General features: G+C 35.2%; 2 protein-coding genes and 1 pseudogene across 4 annotated transcripts; 1 reads left to right on the top strand and 2 right to left on the bottom strand.

Moving 5' to 3' along the window:
• Window positions 1-1,152: 1,152 nt before the first annotated feature.
• On the bottom strand, window positions 1,153-4,945 carry LOC145582501 (exocyst complex component SEC15A pseudogene; annotated as a pseudogene). Of its 2 annotated transcripts, XR_014099892.1 has the most exons (3): window positions 4,808-4,945; window positions 4,190-4,251; window positions 1,153-3,742 (listed from the first exon to the last, which is right to left on the bottom strand). The product of XR_014099892.1 is annotated as an exocyst complex component SEC15A pseudogene, transcript variant X2 (transcript). The 2 variants fall into 2 exon arrangements; XR_014099891.1 differs by lacking the exon at window positions 4,190-4,251.
• A 2,672-nt stretch (window positions 4,946-7,617) lies between these two features.
• Window positions 7,618-8,968, top strand: LOC145583301 (psbP domain-containing protein 6, chloroplastic-like). The gene is made up of 3 exons (XM_081640528.1): window positions 7,618-8,021; window positions 8,231-8,547; window positions 8,676-8,968. Exons 1-3 carry the CDS (start codon window positions 7,706-7,708, stop codon window positions 8,844-8,846), a joined length of 804 nt encoding a protein of 267 aa, XP_081496654.1. The 5' UTR covers window positions 7,618-7,705; the 3' UTR covers window positions 8,847-8,968.
• A 90-nt stretch (window positions 8,969-9,058) lies between these two features.
• LOC145583300 (bZIP transcription factor 17-like) lies at window positions 9,059-12,640 on the bottom strand. Its single transcript, XM_081640527.1, has 2 exons — window positions 10,839-12,640; window positions 9,059-9,846 (listed from the first exon to the last, which is right to left on the bottom strand). Exons 1-2 carry the CDS (start codon window positions 12,487-12,489, stop codon window positions 9,404-9,406), a joined length of 2,094 nt encoding a protein of 697 aa, XP_081496653.1. The 5' UTR covers window positions 12,490-12,640; the 3' UTR covers window positions 9,059-9,403.
• Between the last annotated feature and the right edge of the window lie 4,713 nt (window positions 12,641-17,353).

Below are 17,353 nucleotides of genomic sequence, written 5' to 3'. Positions count from 1 at the left end.
CCCAATCCCACACCATAAGCACCTCATTGATTTTATGAATTTCATGTAGCATGGATCCAGGAAAATGTCTAGCAAGCTCTTTATAAGGAATACAACACAACAAATTGCAATAAGACAAGAGTTGATCAATAGCAAAGTTCACAAAAAAGGAGCTTCTCCAAATGGTTATGGTATTATTAATATGATATTCCCTTGCCAAGAAAAGTTTCAGCCATTTATGAGCTAAAGCATGACTTCAGATTCTTCAGAAACTAAACACCATTCTGTTGATCAACAATCTCATAATACTATTATAAAAAAATTATTCAAAGATGTATTCAGGCATGGAGTTTCAGAATTAACAGTAAGTAATGATTTAAAAGGGCCAAGTGCAATGTAGTTTCTCAGAAAAGCTCCCACTAACAAAAAAATAAAAAATAAATTAAATTAATTAAATAAAAAATAACAAGAGCTCCCACAACAAAGGGCAATTTGTAAAACCGAGAAGCAAGCCCAATCTCAGGTTCAGAAATATTCATGCAAGTCCTGCCATAAGCAGGACCTGATGAACTCGATAATTTACACATAGATACTTAACAACTCTGCAAACACAACATTACCAGAACCAGAGGTTAAAGTCGTTAAACAAATCTTCGGTTAGCATTAGCAACAAACAAATTGAAATAGATTTTTATTTTTTATGGAAGTTATCCTTTGAGTCATACCAGAAGTCAAAAAAAAACATATTAAAAAATAAACCAAGGCCAATATGAGTTGCACAGCTTATTGATAAACCTGGAAACTTGAAACAAGACTATAAATATTGATGTTTTACTAAAACGGTAGAAATGAAAGCTTGACATGTGACCAAATATGTTTCTCATGCTTAATGAACAGGTACAGTACAGATAACCAAAATTTCCTCATGATATGTGATCCGGATAAAGAAGAAAAAAAAAAAAAAAAACACCTAGTGGTGTGTTCTTCAGACTCAACAAAAGGCACAATATGCTTTACATTTTATTCCTTTTTTTTTTCACTTCTTTCTTTCTTTTTTTTTTTTTTTTTTTTGCCCCTTCATCATTGTTGCCAAGTCACTTGGTTCTGCACTCTAAATGAACATTGTTATCATATGTTAATATTAGGGAATAGGAATCCAATGATCCTCTAATCTTTCAACACCAATATTAAGAAAATTCAGTCAATTGAAATGTTAAGAGAAACAAAATTGAAGAGAAAATAAAGAAATAACGCCACAGGTAAAAAGGGTACCTATATAAGTGAGCTACAAAAGAGAAAAATCTAGTTGTGTTACCAAAGAAAAATCACAATCTTTTTCTGCTTCATATAATAAGAGGCTGCCAGCTGTCTAACTGAAGTCCCGTAATCTTCTTTTCAAAATATCCATAGATTTCTTCCGGGCACTAGTTTTTGCATTTCGATTTGAAAGACTTCCAAACAGACTATCTGCAGAATCCTTGAACTTGTCACAGATAACTGCAATCTTCTTAATTTCCAAAGTATGGTAATTCTTCTGCCTGATGACAGGGTTCATGAAGTTTTCTGCTGTATTACTCCTTAAAAGGTTTATTAATTGGCGAGCTTCTATCAAGTAATATCTAAAATTACCATCCTTGTAATCTTCACTCAAACCAGTGCTCTCAAACCGCTGATCAGCAAAGTTCTCTAAAATCTCCAGATCAATGTTAATGGCCTCAACTGCATTAGCATTGAATCTTTTAACACTATCACTAAGAAATGCGCCTGTAATAGTATTGGATATATGCTCAAGAGCGCCACTGCCAACCTTGTATAAAGCATCAGTTGGTAGAATTTGCTGGGCAGTTGACAGAAGAGTGTCAAGATAAATAATCACCTCATTCATGTATTCATGTCCATTTTCAGGTACATCATCTGGTATCCAATTGATATTTTCAGGGAGTGACATAAACTCATCCAGCCGAGTGTTAACCAGACTCAGCAGAGCGATATACGCTGCATCTCTTGATGTTTTAAGGACCACCTTAGCTGTTAAAGTAGCTTGAGGATGATCTATTGACCGTGTCGGGACTCCACAGAGATTTGATGCAGTTTTCACGAAAAAATCACAAGCTTTTTCGAGGAAAGCCACATTTGCAGCAATCTGCATGGCTTTTGATACACCAATGGAGGTGTCACTAATTTTATCAAGTATGACTTCATTAAGCACATCGATCAATAGCGTATCCAGGCACTTCTTCACACCATCAAAAAGATTTACATCCCCACCAGAAGATAAGTAATCTACAAAGTCCTTTATAAATGATCTGACAACACGGCAAGCTTCTGGTACCATGGAGGAGAATGGTGCAACATAAGGAAAGGCAGGCATGAAGTCTGATGTCTGCAGTTGAAAAGAGAGTACATTTGCCTGGTAGTCGGATTCTTTTTTCAACAACATTTGATTAAAGCTATCATTAGCAACTATTTCAGAAATCTGCCTGCGACACTCTTCCATAAGAAGCTTGCTATACTTATCTTTAGTGCCATTAATAGTCTCAAGAAGAGATGTTACTTCATACCCATGATGTCTCAATGTTGTTCCAAAAAGCGTCATATAATCTTTGATAAGAAGGAAATGTGCAGTATTATTCATCCTGGAAAACTGGGCCCCAACCACAGAAGTGATTTTAGAAACAGCAGTTTCCCACATAGTCTCAACCTGACTTTCTTCCAATAAACCTCCTGCAGTCCTGAGAACACGATCCTCCACAATAAAATACCCAGCTACCTGGCCCAAAAAGGTTTGATGAGATTCAAGAAATGGCTGCGATGAGAATATCTGCAAGTCTGAATTGAGTTGCGCCAGCCGGTTATTATAATAGTATTCCCGAAACCGTTCCCCAATCGCTAGGCATTTGTGGATATGATATGCCCTGTAAATAGGAGTAAGATCAATTTTCAAACTCAGATCCTCATCTACCTCTTCAACATCTAAACTGTATGCAACCTCTGGTAGCTGTGAACGATTGTTTTCTTCTATCTCTCTCTGATGAGCCTTTGTTTCTTCATCCTTCTGACGCACTGATGAAGTATGTGCTATTGCTGTCTGTCCAATATCCTTGGCCAGGGTCCTGATATGAACTAGCCATTCATTAACTTCACTGCACACTTTTTTCTCAATATGCGACTTTATGGCTGGAATTTTATGTTCCGCTACCACTCTCAGCTTTCTGACGGGAATATTCTTCAAGTAATCCTTCTCAATCAACTCAATAGTCTTCAACGCAGGATAAAATTTCCCCTCAGACACATGAGCATTACACTTTGAACAAAGCTCCAGCAATTGAAAGCACATTTTGGACATCTTAATAGCTTCACTTATATTCTTCTTTATCGAATACGATTCTAGAAGCTCATCAAGCTTAGACAACAGAGAAGTCCCAACCTCTTGCAATTTAAAATTATCAGTTTGGAGTTCAGACTTCAGTTCCTCTGCATCAACGAGCACACCACGAAGCTCATCAACCGCGATAATGAATTCCTCATAATGAAGCCTGCATAACTCCTCGATCTCTGCTTCCTTCTTCTTTGACACGTGCCTTAGCTGCTGAAGAAGTGGCTCAGGACGGCCTGTTTCAAAGGCATGCCGAACAAGAGGACTCAAATCCTCCCCATTCCCTATCAATGTAGCAAGGACCAAGTCCTCACCAGTCCCAGTGTCACCATTTTCAACTACAGTTCTCTTTTTCGCTTTTGCATTCATGGTTTTACAGCATGGAACCTATTCATCATTAAAACAATGGTGTCATTAGAAATGTAGGGGTATTAATTCAGACATTTTTAGCAGGGGTCCTAATCAATCAATTCTATATTTCAAAACATTTCAAAGTTTACCCCAGATATGATTAAGAACAATCCATTCAATCCATGATGGAGAATATCAATACATTGATACCACTAGTAAAATGAGGTAGTACTTTATTTATTTATATTTTGCAAGGGAGTCAAAATAGCATGAAGTAGACAACATGCAATACATAAATGATATTTCAAGAAACAACATTCCTCAATTCAATTAATATTTTTTATAGAAAAATCCCAGAAGAATCTTATCAATTGGAAAGCACAAAGACACATCCAAACTTGAAAGAATCAGAATGACAATAATGTACACAAATCAGTCATGCTTGGAGGATGCCAATTAGCGCTAAAGACTTGGGGGTCATACCCAACTACCCAAGACCCGGGATCAAAACCCGTCTACATTCAGCACATTGTAGCTCCTGAATCCTAACACACCAACAGAAATCAATTCAGTCAGGCTTGCAATATCAAAATGTACTCCCTCCGTCCCTTAATTAGATTCCTACTTCTTTGTATTATGTGAGGAATAAATGCTAGAAATAGGAATCGACGGAGGGAGTACCATTTTTCCGCTAATTCTTATTTTTAAATCAATGCACGTTCCAAACAATCAAGAAATTCTGGGAAAATTAATTGGTGGTCAGATTAAACCAAATTAAATATAATAATACTCCTTAATTGCTTAGAATGTACAATTATATAATAAGATAATTAATTCGTATAAAATTTAAGTAATCAAACACAATATCTACTTCTTTCTTCTTTCTCAGAAAATTCCCATATATATTCTACATTTACATTGATCACATGAAAATTTCCCTTCAATTTTGAACCCTTAATTTTCAGGTTGAAATAACCTAAATTAGCGATATGATTCAAATTATAAATAACCCAGAAAACCTTAAATGAATTAAATGAGAAAAATACAAAACAATAAAAGAATTGATTAAAAAAATAAGAAAAGAAATAAAAGGAAAAATACCTCAACGGCAAGATCACGGCGCACGGCGGAAGACGGTGGCGGAAAGGCTGAGCAGAGGGCGGAGAGAGAGGGGGAGAGTTGAGCAGTGGAAGTGCAAAAAGGTGTTTTGTGAGATGCTAAAAGTAGTGAATTTTTATCATTTTTTTCTTCTATTATTTTTCCCCTTTTTTGGGGATTAAAGTTTATTAATAATAAAATATTTTCAAATTAAAGATTAGTTGTAAAATTAAATGGCAAAAGCTAACGAACGTTTGAGGGCGTTGGATAAATTAGCTAAAAGTAGAAAAATTAAAATAAAATGAACATTAATTACACTGATCGATGCGTGATTTTGTCATGTTTTTCCAAATTAATACTATTTTAAGCAATATTTTAAATGCTTATCCAACGCTTCGGGGGCGTTCGTTAGCAAGATCCAAATTAAATTTAGTATGGTAATCTTCTATGACCTTTTTTTGTTGTAATTATTTATTTTTATGTAAATTATATGAAGTACTCTATATTATTTTCGTTAAACATAAATGCAATACACGAAGTAGTATTTTTGTATGAAATTAATGGTACTTGTATCAATTCTGTATTATTGTAACAATAAACTTAAGCTAAATCTGAAAGATTAGCCCCACAATTTTGTTGTTTTGGGATTAACAGTGTTTAATTATCCCAAATTTTCTTTATCTATAAAATAGCACTATAACAAAACACAAACTATTGGGTCAGTCAAGCCTGACCAAATAGCTTGTGCGGCGGAGGAGATGACAATGACGATGACGATAAAGACGATGATGACAGCAATGGTGGCTCTCCCTGTAGGTGACGATGACGACATCAATGGCGAAGGAGAGAAGCGAGGTCATTCATGGCGGAAGAGAGAGAGTTTAATTCTCGAATTTTTCTAAAAATGCCTAAAAAATCGAATTGGGGCTTTCTTATGTGATGTATAATTGTTGAAATTGTTTGTCTCATATGATTGTATGTTGAATTGTGAGCATTTTGATGATAAGTGCATGTATTTTGGTTGAGAAATGAGCAATTTATATTATACTCATGACCTTTAGTACGAGCTGAAGGTTCCGCCATTGTTATACATATCATCAAACAAGTTATACATATCCTCAAATCATTTATTCATATCATCTACTAGCTGGATGATATCTTTTATTGGCTATATAATATTATGGCCGAATGATATCCTTTATTGGCTATATGATATCATTTATGATTGTGTCTATGATATCCTTCATTGGCTAGATGATACACTCTACTGGCTGGATGATATCCTCTATTGACTTTATGATATCATGGCTGGATGGTATCTTCTATTGGCTATATGATATCATTTATGATTGTGTCTATGATATCCTTTATTGGTTGGATGATATCCTCTATTGGCTATATGATATCATGTCTGGATGATATCCTCTATTGGCTATATGCTATCCAGCCAGTAAAGGATATCATTCAGCCAGTAGAGGATATCATCCATCTAATATAGGATATCAAAAATCCACTAGACTGACGAAACATTTCATCAGTCCGTACTGACGCAATATTTTCTCATAACAAAAACATTCATTTTCAGTAAACATGTTTTTGCCTGTCAACAAAAAAATCTTTTGGAACCGGTTATGATAAAGGAATGGATGAGTGGCTTCTTTAATCTTCTTCACTAGGTTTAAAATAAAAAATAATAAAGAAAAAAGAAAAAAGAAAAATCACATGAATAATCTACTCTCAATCTTATTTAGAGATGGTAGTTAAGATAAATTTGAGAAATACCGTACCTAAAATGTGAAGACAACGAATGTAGAATCGAAATCAACTAAAATCGAATTTTTCTACACACACTTATCTTGTTAATATGATCCTGATAATGTAGAAATTTGAGATTAAGTTCACACAAGTTTGAAAAAGATGACCCTAAAATCACAGTAATAAATTTTCTCACATCGCATCCTCTTTTAGCCATCTTTTTTTTTTTTGGTAACGTAAAATCAAAAGGAGAAAGGTTACCCTTCATTAGCCACTTAGTACAACAATACAATCCAAGTGTTTAAGTATAATACCCATCATTAAACCCCCTAAAGTGAATATAGTTCACCTCATCTTTCAAATGAATCGTATGAAGGTTTAATCTTTAAACCACAACCCTAATTCCGCTAATCTTAACTTCTTAAGTCATTGTACTGATCTTTCTTATTTCTATTATTGTTTTATGCATAAAGTTGTTGTAACTAGAACCCATAATCTAACATCTAAACAAGAAGTAGGTAGATGAATCATCTAGATTTAGCTTCAATAATTTAAGTCTAATTAAACTAAAATCTAATCACACACTATCAATTACTTCCTCTGTTCCACAAACATTGCAACAAAGATGAAATTACGCATCCAAAAGCACATTTTATATGTTAAATATTTATAATTATAAAAGAGTAAAAATTATAAAAAGTTGATATTGTGAAAGTATTTTACGAGACGAATCTAATCAGATCTCCATGACTATATTTTACTTTATATATAAATTATAATATGTGGTCAAACAAGTATTATGAATAGTGCAAAAGTCTAATTGTTGCAATATTATTAGAACGGAGGAAGTATGTTACTCCGTAGTTTACAATTATTAATCAACCAATATTGATCAGGCTCATATTAGATTTAACTATTTAAGTGGAGTCAATTTTTTTTTTTTTTTTTTTTTTGGCAATAGAGTCAAATTTAATTGAAGCAAGTCAATATTAGGCTAGTCGGTTCTTCGAGATGCCACATCTTTTAACAAAACTTTCCTTTCTAAAACAATCTTTGAGCCAACCAAATCCCAACTGAAATTCAGACCTCTCATCCATACATACATAACCTTCATTTTCTCTCTCTTCATCATTCTCTATCTCAAACATGGCTACTTCTTCACTGCCCAAACTACCCCTCACTTCATCTTCATCTTCATCACCCTCCATTAAACCTCCCACAAACCCATCAATGTTACAATTACATACCCAAAAACAAGAACAAGAACAAGGAAAATCACTAATAAGAAGAGATTTGTTGTTAAAGGGTGTCTCTTTTTCTCTCCTTCCTCTTGTACTAAAATCCCCTCCTCCTTCACAAGCTAGAGAGGTTGATGTAGGATCGTTTTTGCCTCCTTCGCCGTCTGACCCTTCCTTTGTTCTCTTCAAAGCCACTTCTAAGGACACCCCTGCCCTTCGTGCAGGTCAGTCTGTTGTAATCTCTACTTTTTATATATAAACTATGTCATATGAAGGTTAAATATTTTCTTTTCAGAATGTGTTATTTTGCTTATGTGGCGCTCTTAATGCTTTCGAGTATTTAATTTTGTTTAGCATTAGTACATTGCTAGAAAAAGAAAGGATGTAATGTAATTGTAGCATTGAAAGCAAGGTTATAGTGATGGTTTTGCAGGGAACGTAGCTCCTTACCAATTTGTATTGCCGCCAACATGGAAGCAGTTACGAATAGCCAACATACTGTCTGGGAATTACTGTCAACCAAAGTGTGCAGAACCATGGATTGAGGTTAAGTTTGAAGATGAGAAACAAGGGAAGATACAAGTTGTAGCTTCCCCTCTCATTCGCTTAACCAACAAACCTAATGCAACAATCGAAGAAATTGGCAGCCCTGATAAGCTAATTGCTTCCCTTGGACCTTTTGTTACCGGGAACACCTTAGACCCGGATGAGCTGATTGATACTTCTGTTGAGAAAGTTGGTGATCAGACGGTATCATCTCTTGTACTCATCTTAATCGTTTGCTAATTACAGTTATCGATGTTGGTTTAGCTTATCCCAGTTTGAAATATAAGTTGGTGGTAGAATAACTATGCCCTTTGTGTTTCTGGTGCTTGCAGTACTACAAATATGTATTGGAGACGCCATATGCTCTGACGGGAACACACAATCTTGCCAAAGCAACAGCAAAGGGGAACACAGTCGTTTTATTCGTTGCCAGTGCAAATGATAAACAGTGGCAGACCTCTCAGAAAACTCTGCAAACTATAGTAGACTCTTTTCAAGTATAGTTTTATGCTAAATCATGTAATGCTTCTTTCACTACAGATTATAGTACTGTAATACTATAATATCACAAGATCAGATTCTTGTTGTGCAGTGAAGAAATATTTTTGCTGGTGCACATGAATAACAGATGCATTTGTGCCTGTAAAGATGAAAGTTGAATAAAACGTAGATGAAACTAGTTTCTGATCAGAATATTAAACTAGAAACATGAATATGATACAACTATACATCGTATTAGTAACATAGTGAAAAGAAGCAAATGTGCAAATACAGATTAAAAGGTAAATCTTGCATTAAGTATATCAGATTACACAAGTTACAAGCAGTCAACGTTCCTGAACGCATCCTCAAGGTAAGTCGATTGATGCCTGTTAGCACACCAAGATCTCAACATGACGATAAGAACCTAGTTTACAAAGGTTTCTTAGCAATGGAAAGACCAGCTGATTAAAGGTGTCACTAGAAGATTTAAAAGCTCTACATAACTATCGATCCTGTACAAAACTGTGGTGGAGATGAATACTTTTTATCCATCACTCATCTTATTCTATCCCGCACATCAGGTTGTCACTAAATGATTGCTTGAACCCAGAAATGGTAGCATGCATGAGTAAGTAACGTACTTGACGCTGTCAATAAGAACGACGACAAAGATCCGAGACATAGTCTTTGATCTAATCACGCCTTCTCCATCACCATCACCTACTTCCCTGGGATCGACAAGAACAGAGACGACCATTGAAGAGCTGGTTCTGTTGCCCTGAAGTCCATCATTTTGCTCATGTGCCACATGCTCTTCAGTAGCGTTCAGTGTATGGCCATTAAGAGGAACAGCAGGTTCGTGGAGGATCCTTCTATTCCTGGGTTTGTTAGGGCGAGTAGAATTCTGCCGGCGTTCAGAGGTAACGTTGACAATAGACGTAGCAGGAACTATTGATCCTGGAGTGGGTGAGATATCAAATTGGAACACTTCAGTACACATGCCAGAACTCAGCATAGGCCCTGCACAAGAGTAAAATGTGGCTGCAGACAGTTAGCGATAGCATACAACACATACAAAAACTAGTAGACTTGAGAATAGGTAATATGCACAGGGTACTTGACTACAAAACGATGCAATTATCTTTTCCACTAACAACCTAGTCTGCACTGATTCTTAAAGGGCACAAAACCACCACCTTTTCTGGCCTGCTAAACAGTTTATGCATCCAATACCATTGTTTTCACAGCCTATCACCAAGCAAAACAAAAAAGAAGCTTTGCTGCTTAGCAGTAGATTAAACGAGGCTTTGTTTCCATCCTTGGATACCAAAGAAAAGCAAACTCAAGCGTACACCCTCCATCAGAGCTGACACAGGTCACAAAATGGCCATTGCAGCAACTGGTAGAGACTGCTACCAAACCAAAGCTTGAAACTTTGAAAGATAATCAGCAAAGGCAATACCCTCACATTATTCATCATGCAGCTTTCACATATATTACAGGCATGCACAGAAAATATTATAACTACATAATAAGGGGCAAAATTTTCTTCTGTGTACTTCAGGGCTCCTTGATGGATGCTCAGATCTTGTACATCGAACCCAATGATTATGGACCCATTTCTCAAAAAGAAAATCTTGCAGTGGCTAGAACAAAAATTAAGTTAAGCAGAAAATTTATTGTATGATAATACACATGATAGAAGAAAGTTGTTCCGTTTTCCAGAAGTTGTGCTCATGGAATTTCAGAAAATCAGAATTACCAATCACCTAAACTAATCATTTAGCTTGGACAGCCCATAGAGAAGTCAACTTCAGACTCAAGAGCAGGAAAATAAATCTAAATCACTTTCCAGATTGGCATCATAACACACAGGAAAAAAAGAAAATATGAAAAAGTAGATTAACTCACCAAACTAAAATAATTGTAAGTTCTAATACCAGCAAATTCCTTCAAACACACTTAACTGAGGAGCAAAACAGTCAAAACAGCACAAAGTTCGATACCGTTACCTGCAAGTCCCTCACGGAACCACTGCTGCAGCTTGCCGTCAGATCCAGCTGGTGTAAACCCTTCGGAAGAGCTAGAGCCGAGAGCTCTTTGCCTCCCATTTTGATTTCGGTCAAGATGAGGGTGTCTCCAATTATTGCTTCCGGGTCCAGGAATAGGATACGGTGGATAATTACCATGGATAGCCAAGCTTGTTTCTTCACTAGGCTTACTCTCCTCATCCGTTTTCGATGCCATAGCCTTCTCACTGGCAAGAACCGAATGAATAATCAAGTTCCCATCAATCTTAACCAGCTTATCATTCCTTGGGACATACAGCGACGCAACCAATGGCTCACTAGAATTCCCATTTGGACCAACTGAACTATTCGACTGCTGAAGTATTCTCCCATGACTACTAATCTTACCCTCCGAAACCCCAACATGCTTATCAACCATAAATACACTTCCCTTCTGCACACCATCAAATCCAATACCGCCATACTTAACATTAACCAACGGAACCAACCCTCCGAAAAGCAACATACAAAACAACAACCCTAACAAACTAACACTCGCCACCTTCTTAGTCTTCCCCTCACCCTTCTTACTGTCCGACCTCCTACTAACCTTAGGAGCCGGCGCAGGCTGCTGAGGCTTCAATCTAGGAATTGGAACCAACGGAACATGTGATCCCTGCGGCTTAACCATATAAGGAGGACACGCCATCCACGGGTATGGCATAGGAGCCATCGGATACATCCCGAGAGGCGGTGGAGGGGCCGCACAAACCCCACCAGCACCGGCCAATTGCTGTCTCAAACTCGCATTCTCGGCCATCATATACGAAATCTTTCCGTTCAAATCAGTGATCGTAGAATGCATTGATCTAACCTTATCCTCAAGCTCCTCTACATACTGTTTCTTCCTCTGCCTAGAAAGCTGCGCACTTTCTCTATTCCTCATTAATCTAGCTTTCTTCTTATCATCCCCATCAACACTACCCAAATCAACACTCACATTTTCCGACATACCCGATTTCCTAAACTTATTAATTTTACTACCCTCTTCAATTTGTTCATGATCATACTCTTTCTTCCTCTTCGAAACAACACTTTTACTAACATTATTATTATTCTTCCCACCAATTTCCTCTACTTTAACCTTACTAGACAAATCATCAACATTATTCTCAATAAAAGAACTGGAAGAAACATCACGATCATCACTAACATTACCTGAATCACCACCACGAAACGTCTGCGAAACGGCGGAGTTACTCTTACAGCTACCAGACTCCGGCGAGGCACAATTCAACTTCACCCCAAAATTCGATTCCTCAGAAGAAACCCCACCATGATTATTCCCCCCTTCCGGTGACGAACAATCGTAAACCCTTAAATTAGGGTTTCCAACAACAATCTCCGAATCCCCAGAATTCCGACCTTCTAAAACATCAGAAACATCCGAATCAAAAACCCCATCTCCTTGCGGGTCCAAAAGAAGATCATCAGCGAATGTAAGATCATCAAAAGTGAAATCGAAGTCAGCACCAAAGTTGAAATCATCGTCGTTTTCCGGGAAGAAATCGGAGGAGAGAAGATGAGCGTGGTCGAGAGGAGGGATGGGAAGAGGGGTTGAAGGGTGGGGATCGTAAGGGAGTGGATCTTCCATTGATGGAGGTTGAAGAAGGTTGTTGAAGGAGGAGAGAGAAAGAGAGGAAGATACTAGAAAGAAGGAAATAGAAGAGATTTCTGGGTTTGGGTTGAATGAATAAAAAAAAAAAAGAGGGATTTTTGGAGGATTTAGGAGATGAGACAAGTGGGTGGTTGTTTTTTAGGAGAGAGAATGAATTTTAGTCTATTTTTCACGCGCTTTACTTGGGTGTTGTTTTATACTAGTAGTGTGGAAAAAGTCTTTTGTGGTTTTTATTGTGTAGGATATTGAGATCATGTAGGATATTCATAATAAATTAATAATCACAATATGGTCAATATCAATAATATCATATTTGGTTGATATTAACTAAAATTTCAACTTAATTCGTGTTATGTTAAATCAAAACAGATTTTATCAAATTAAGAGTCTGTTCTCATTGACTGAAATGAGCTGAACTGAACTGAACTGAACTAAAATAAATATTTTATTAGAGAAGGAAATTAGGAGCTGAACTGAACTGAACTTATTAAAGCTGAACTGAACTGAACTTATTAGAGTTGAACTGAAGTGAAAATAATCGTATGAGAACAGGCCCTAAGTGAATTGAACATAGTCTGGATTTATATTTATAGGCTATATAAATATGGAAAGAACTATCATCAATTATTGATAAACTAGTCTTTTGGCCCGTTTAATGCACAAGTTATAACTTAGGTTATTTTTATATGTATATATGCTTTTCAATAGTTGAAGCTACGAAATTATTGTTTCACAACTATTGAGGTGATTGAAGGAGTGAAAACTGAAAACTTATAAGAAAAAATAAAATAAAATAAAAAGTGAGGGTGGAATTGTGGAAGAAGATGAAGGACTTTGTTAGGTATATTGTATATATACATGAATATTGTGGGATATGAAATGGCATATTAGTTTAAGCTAAGTATTTTAAGTTTAAGAGAAAATTTTTATTATACTTCATATGTATACTAATTAATTCAACTTTATTTTATCATTGTGGAAATGAAACACTTCATTTTGTGCAAGTTACTGAATACATAAAGACTTTAACATTATGTAATACATTTAATTTATTGTAAATATTAAAAGGTAAGGGAAGTGACATGTGGCATATGAGTGTATTATGAGAACATGTGGCAATGTAGCATATGAGTAAATTATGAGCACATGTGGCATATGAATGATTGTGGTTTGTGTTTTTAAATACTAATAAAGTATAGATAGATAGATAAGTAAATGTAAATCATAATTAGCATAACACAGGAAGTAGTAATTTCCATGAATTTCATATAATGGAATTAAATTCATAGAAAATCCTAAAGCTGAACGAATCAAAAATGTATTTGTTTCTATAAAATAGAGGGCCTATGAGCCTATGACTCTTCAAAAGTGTGCAAAAAATCAATTAAAGGGTATCATTTGTGAGAAATGTAAGTGTTAACTAATTTGGTTAGTTAAGCTTTTATTTGAATTAGAGATGGTACATATGACTTGGAAAGTTAGTTGAAATTGAATATTTTATGCACTATTTACCCTTTGTTTATCTCTTTACACAACACATATAGCGAGAAATCAATGGAATTTGTATGATTTAACACATAAGCTAGAATGTCAATAAATTAATTAATTGTGGATTTTAAAATTTTGATGCAATTGTTGGCGTGCATATTTTTAAAATTGTCACAAACAATTAAGCATATATTGTCATCATCAGAGTTAGGCATATGCTAGGCTAGGATGACAGCTTAATAGTCGATTGGACTGGAAATTAACCCAACTTTGTAACACGAGTCCACCACAAGTCTGACACAACTTGAGAGATAATGAGATACGTCGATGGACCATGTGTCGTGCACAAGGGTTTAACCTAATTAAACAAGGGCTTGATACAAAACTTAAGGAGTAACCGACGTCTAGTTGATAAATGATTATACAATGTAGAAGTATTTAATCTTTCTGCGTATTCTAACAAAAAAATCACCAATAAAAATTGAAACACCACAAATGTAATATTGAAAATAAAAGAATAATAACGTGATTTTCATTGAGAAAAAAAAGACTTCAATAAATAATTTCAATTAATTTGAGTGGAGGAAAATTGGTCTAAAAAGAAGGTGAACAAGAAACAACGTGGAAAATTAGAGTGAGACTATTGAGGGACCACGCGTGAAGTCACGAAAGCCATGAGAGTGGGTTATCCTTGATTTATGACATCATAAATCAATAATCTCCGTACTAATTGGCTTTTGGGCGTGGAAAATTACGGATGAGGCTGGGTCTACTCTTGACGCCGCGTGTCTCTCGAAACTTCCCTCGTATATTAAAAAACAGTTGCAAATAAAAAAATAAAAAAATTATTTGAGATTTTGAGTACTTCGTATGTAAGATTTCTGTTACGTTACGCCACATAATGTCATAATGTGATGTAATATTATTAATTATATTTATTTATTTCCTTGATTTTTAAGTACATCGTTGATGCTTTAATTATTTTTATATTAATATTTTTTGGGTTTTAGATTTAGATTCCATTATTTTGTCACACCTTATTGTAATGTGTGTAGAATGTAGATGGATAATTAATTAATTATATAGTGAATGGTTCATGAAGTGTAGGCTAATTAATCACTTCTTTTTGTATGTGCATCATATGAAGTGTGATAGGGGTGGCTTCTCTTTGAATTATTATTGAAATTTTGAGAAACTTTTTGAGTTTCTGCCTAGTAGTAATGTTAATGCTATTAACCTCTTAACCTCATAGCTCATACCTTTTATAACTAACTAACCCCAATTAAACAATTATATTAGTATTTAATATACACTTACCATACATAATTAAGGTTAGTAGGTTATAAATTTATAATGCGTAGTTGATCACCCTCTCGAGTCTTCTCTCAACCAAATTCAGAGGAAAAAATCACAACGTAGATACAAACTTTGTTACATACACAATAATATTCAATTACATACATTGTTAACAATAACTTGTAATTACTTCCCTAATCACTATATGTTGCCAATCATTATATTTTTTGGGGTCAAACTTCAAAAACTTTGATCACAATTCTCCAATATCTAGTCTACCATCTCTAATAAATAATGTTTCAGTTTGAAAACAATCGCCTCGTATGAGGTTCACTTCTAATGTGAGTTAAAGACTTATGTGGACTCAAGTTCAGTAGGCTGAGCACCTACATAGGTAGCATGTGAGCCAGCCCCGTTCCTGTAAATTTATGGGCCTTAAGCATAATGTAAAAAAAGGGCCCTTTACATAAACAAATTTTTTTATACGCAATAGATTTAAATATAAGACAATGAAAATAACTTATATTATTTGAATAGTAAGTATCCATACACAATACTAGAGTAATAACTTTGCATAATATTTCGGTAATTGAATAAATATGAAATAGTGTAATTGGAAAGATTAATGTTTTGGAGCAGATACTCGTAGAAACCGAAAGATTAGAAGAAGTGAAGAGGTTATATTGCATTGTAATCTCCACCTAATTGACAGCTAAGTAATTTAATGTTAATTGCTTACTAAATACAATAATTATCTTTTTAAAAAATACTCCATAGGCCATAGCTTTTTTTTAACGAGTAAAAACTATAGAGTAAATTTTATGACTATGCAAACTGATTTTTTTTTGGGCCCCTTTTTGCGCGTGGGCCCTAGGCGATTGCAGCCGAGGCCTACCCTCTCAGGGCCAACCCTGATGTGAGCGCACCTAGAAGGTGTGTCCAAAGGAACCCCTCTAATGCTTAATTTATTAGCTCGGTCACAATACAATAATTGGGAGAGTGTTGAGAGCTTGTAGAGCAAGTGCAATAAAATGTTATTAAATATTAGGGTGTGTTTAATACTAGATTTGAGTAGCTTTCAGTGGGTTGACAAACAACTACTTAATAAAAAATTAGACCGTTTGACTGTGTAATGGCTACACATACCTTTTATCAAAAGCTAATAATATTATTAGCCTATATATGAAAATTAAAGTACTTATTGAAAATTTAATTATCTATCTTCACAATTACGGAAGTAACAATTTGATGGTGGATTATAGTTTCTTGCACAATTAACAAATACTACTACAATTAACAACTACCTCCACAACAACTAATTTGTCGAACACGTACATTTGGCCATTAGATACAGTGAATGAGTGTATCTTAGGGCATATTTATACCCTTGGGCCTTGGGGTAGTTAGCAAAGTATGGTAATATCTATTAATCGTGTATCAAAATATATAAATTATTGGTGGGTGCGTTAAAAATTGAGCCTTTTGGTTTTTATAATCTTCAAATTGCGTAGCAAGTTTATCCATTTTTACACTCCATCTTGCTTGAATTATCATATTGCTACATTACACCATTTTGATTCTTGGCTTTGTGTGACTTATATTTGTTATCTCACCATGTTATTGCATCATTATATGAGTTTAGAGTTTGGTCTTGTCAGGGGAATAGATTCACTATCTAGGGTATGGCAAGGGTCTTGTAAGAAACGTATTGGCATACTCATTCTACGTAGTGGTTGATAATCAAATTAAAGGCTCAAAGCTACATTTGTATGCAGTACTTTATGATTAGTGCTAAAAAATCATTTTTTGCAAGCCGTGATTACCATGTCAAAAAAAAAATAAAAAATAAAAAAATAAGAATTATATTTTCATCAGTACTTGTGTTTTTGAGCTTTTTTGCATCTTATTATATTGGGCTTCTTGTGGAGTTGTGGACAACAAAATTATATGGTCCGAAAGCCGCAATTGGATGTGCTCATTACGAAGCCGCTGATTCGCAAAGCATTAACAGGTTGACTTTTTTTCCAATAAGCTGCAAATTTTGAATACAAGAGGC

Source organism: Chenopodium album, chromosome 15 (assembly GCF_948465745.1).
Source record: "Chenopodium album chromosome 15, dcCheAlbu1.1, whole genome shotgun sequence".
Lineage (NCBI taxonomy): Eukaryota > Viridiplantae > Streptophyta > Magnoliopsida > Caryophyllales > Amaranthaceae > Chenopodium > Chenopodium album.
Note: the sequence above shows the minus strand (reverse complement) of the source record. Positions and strands in the feature narration are given on the sequence as shown.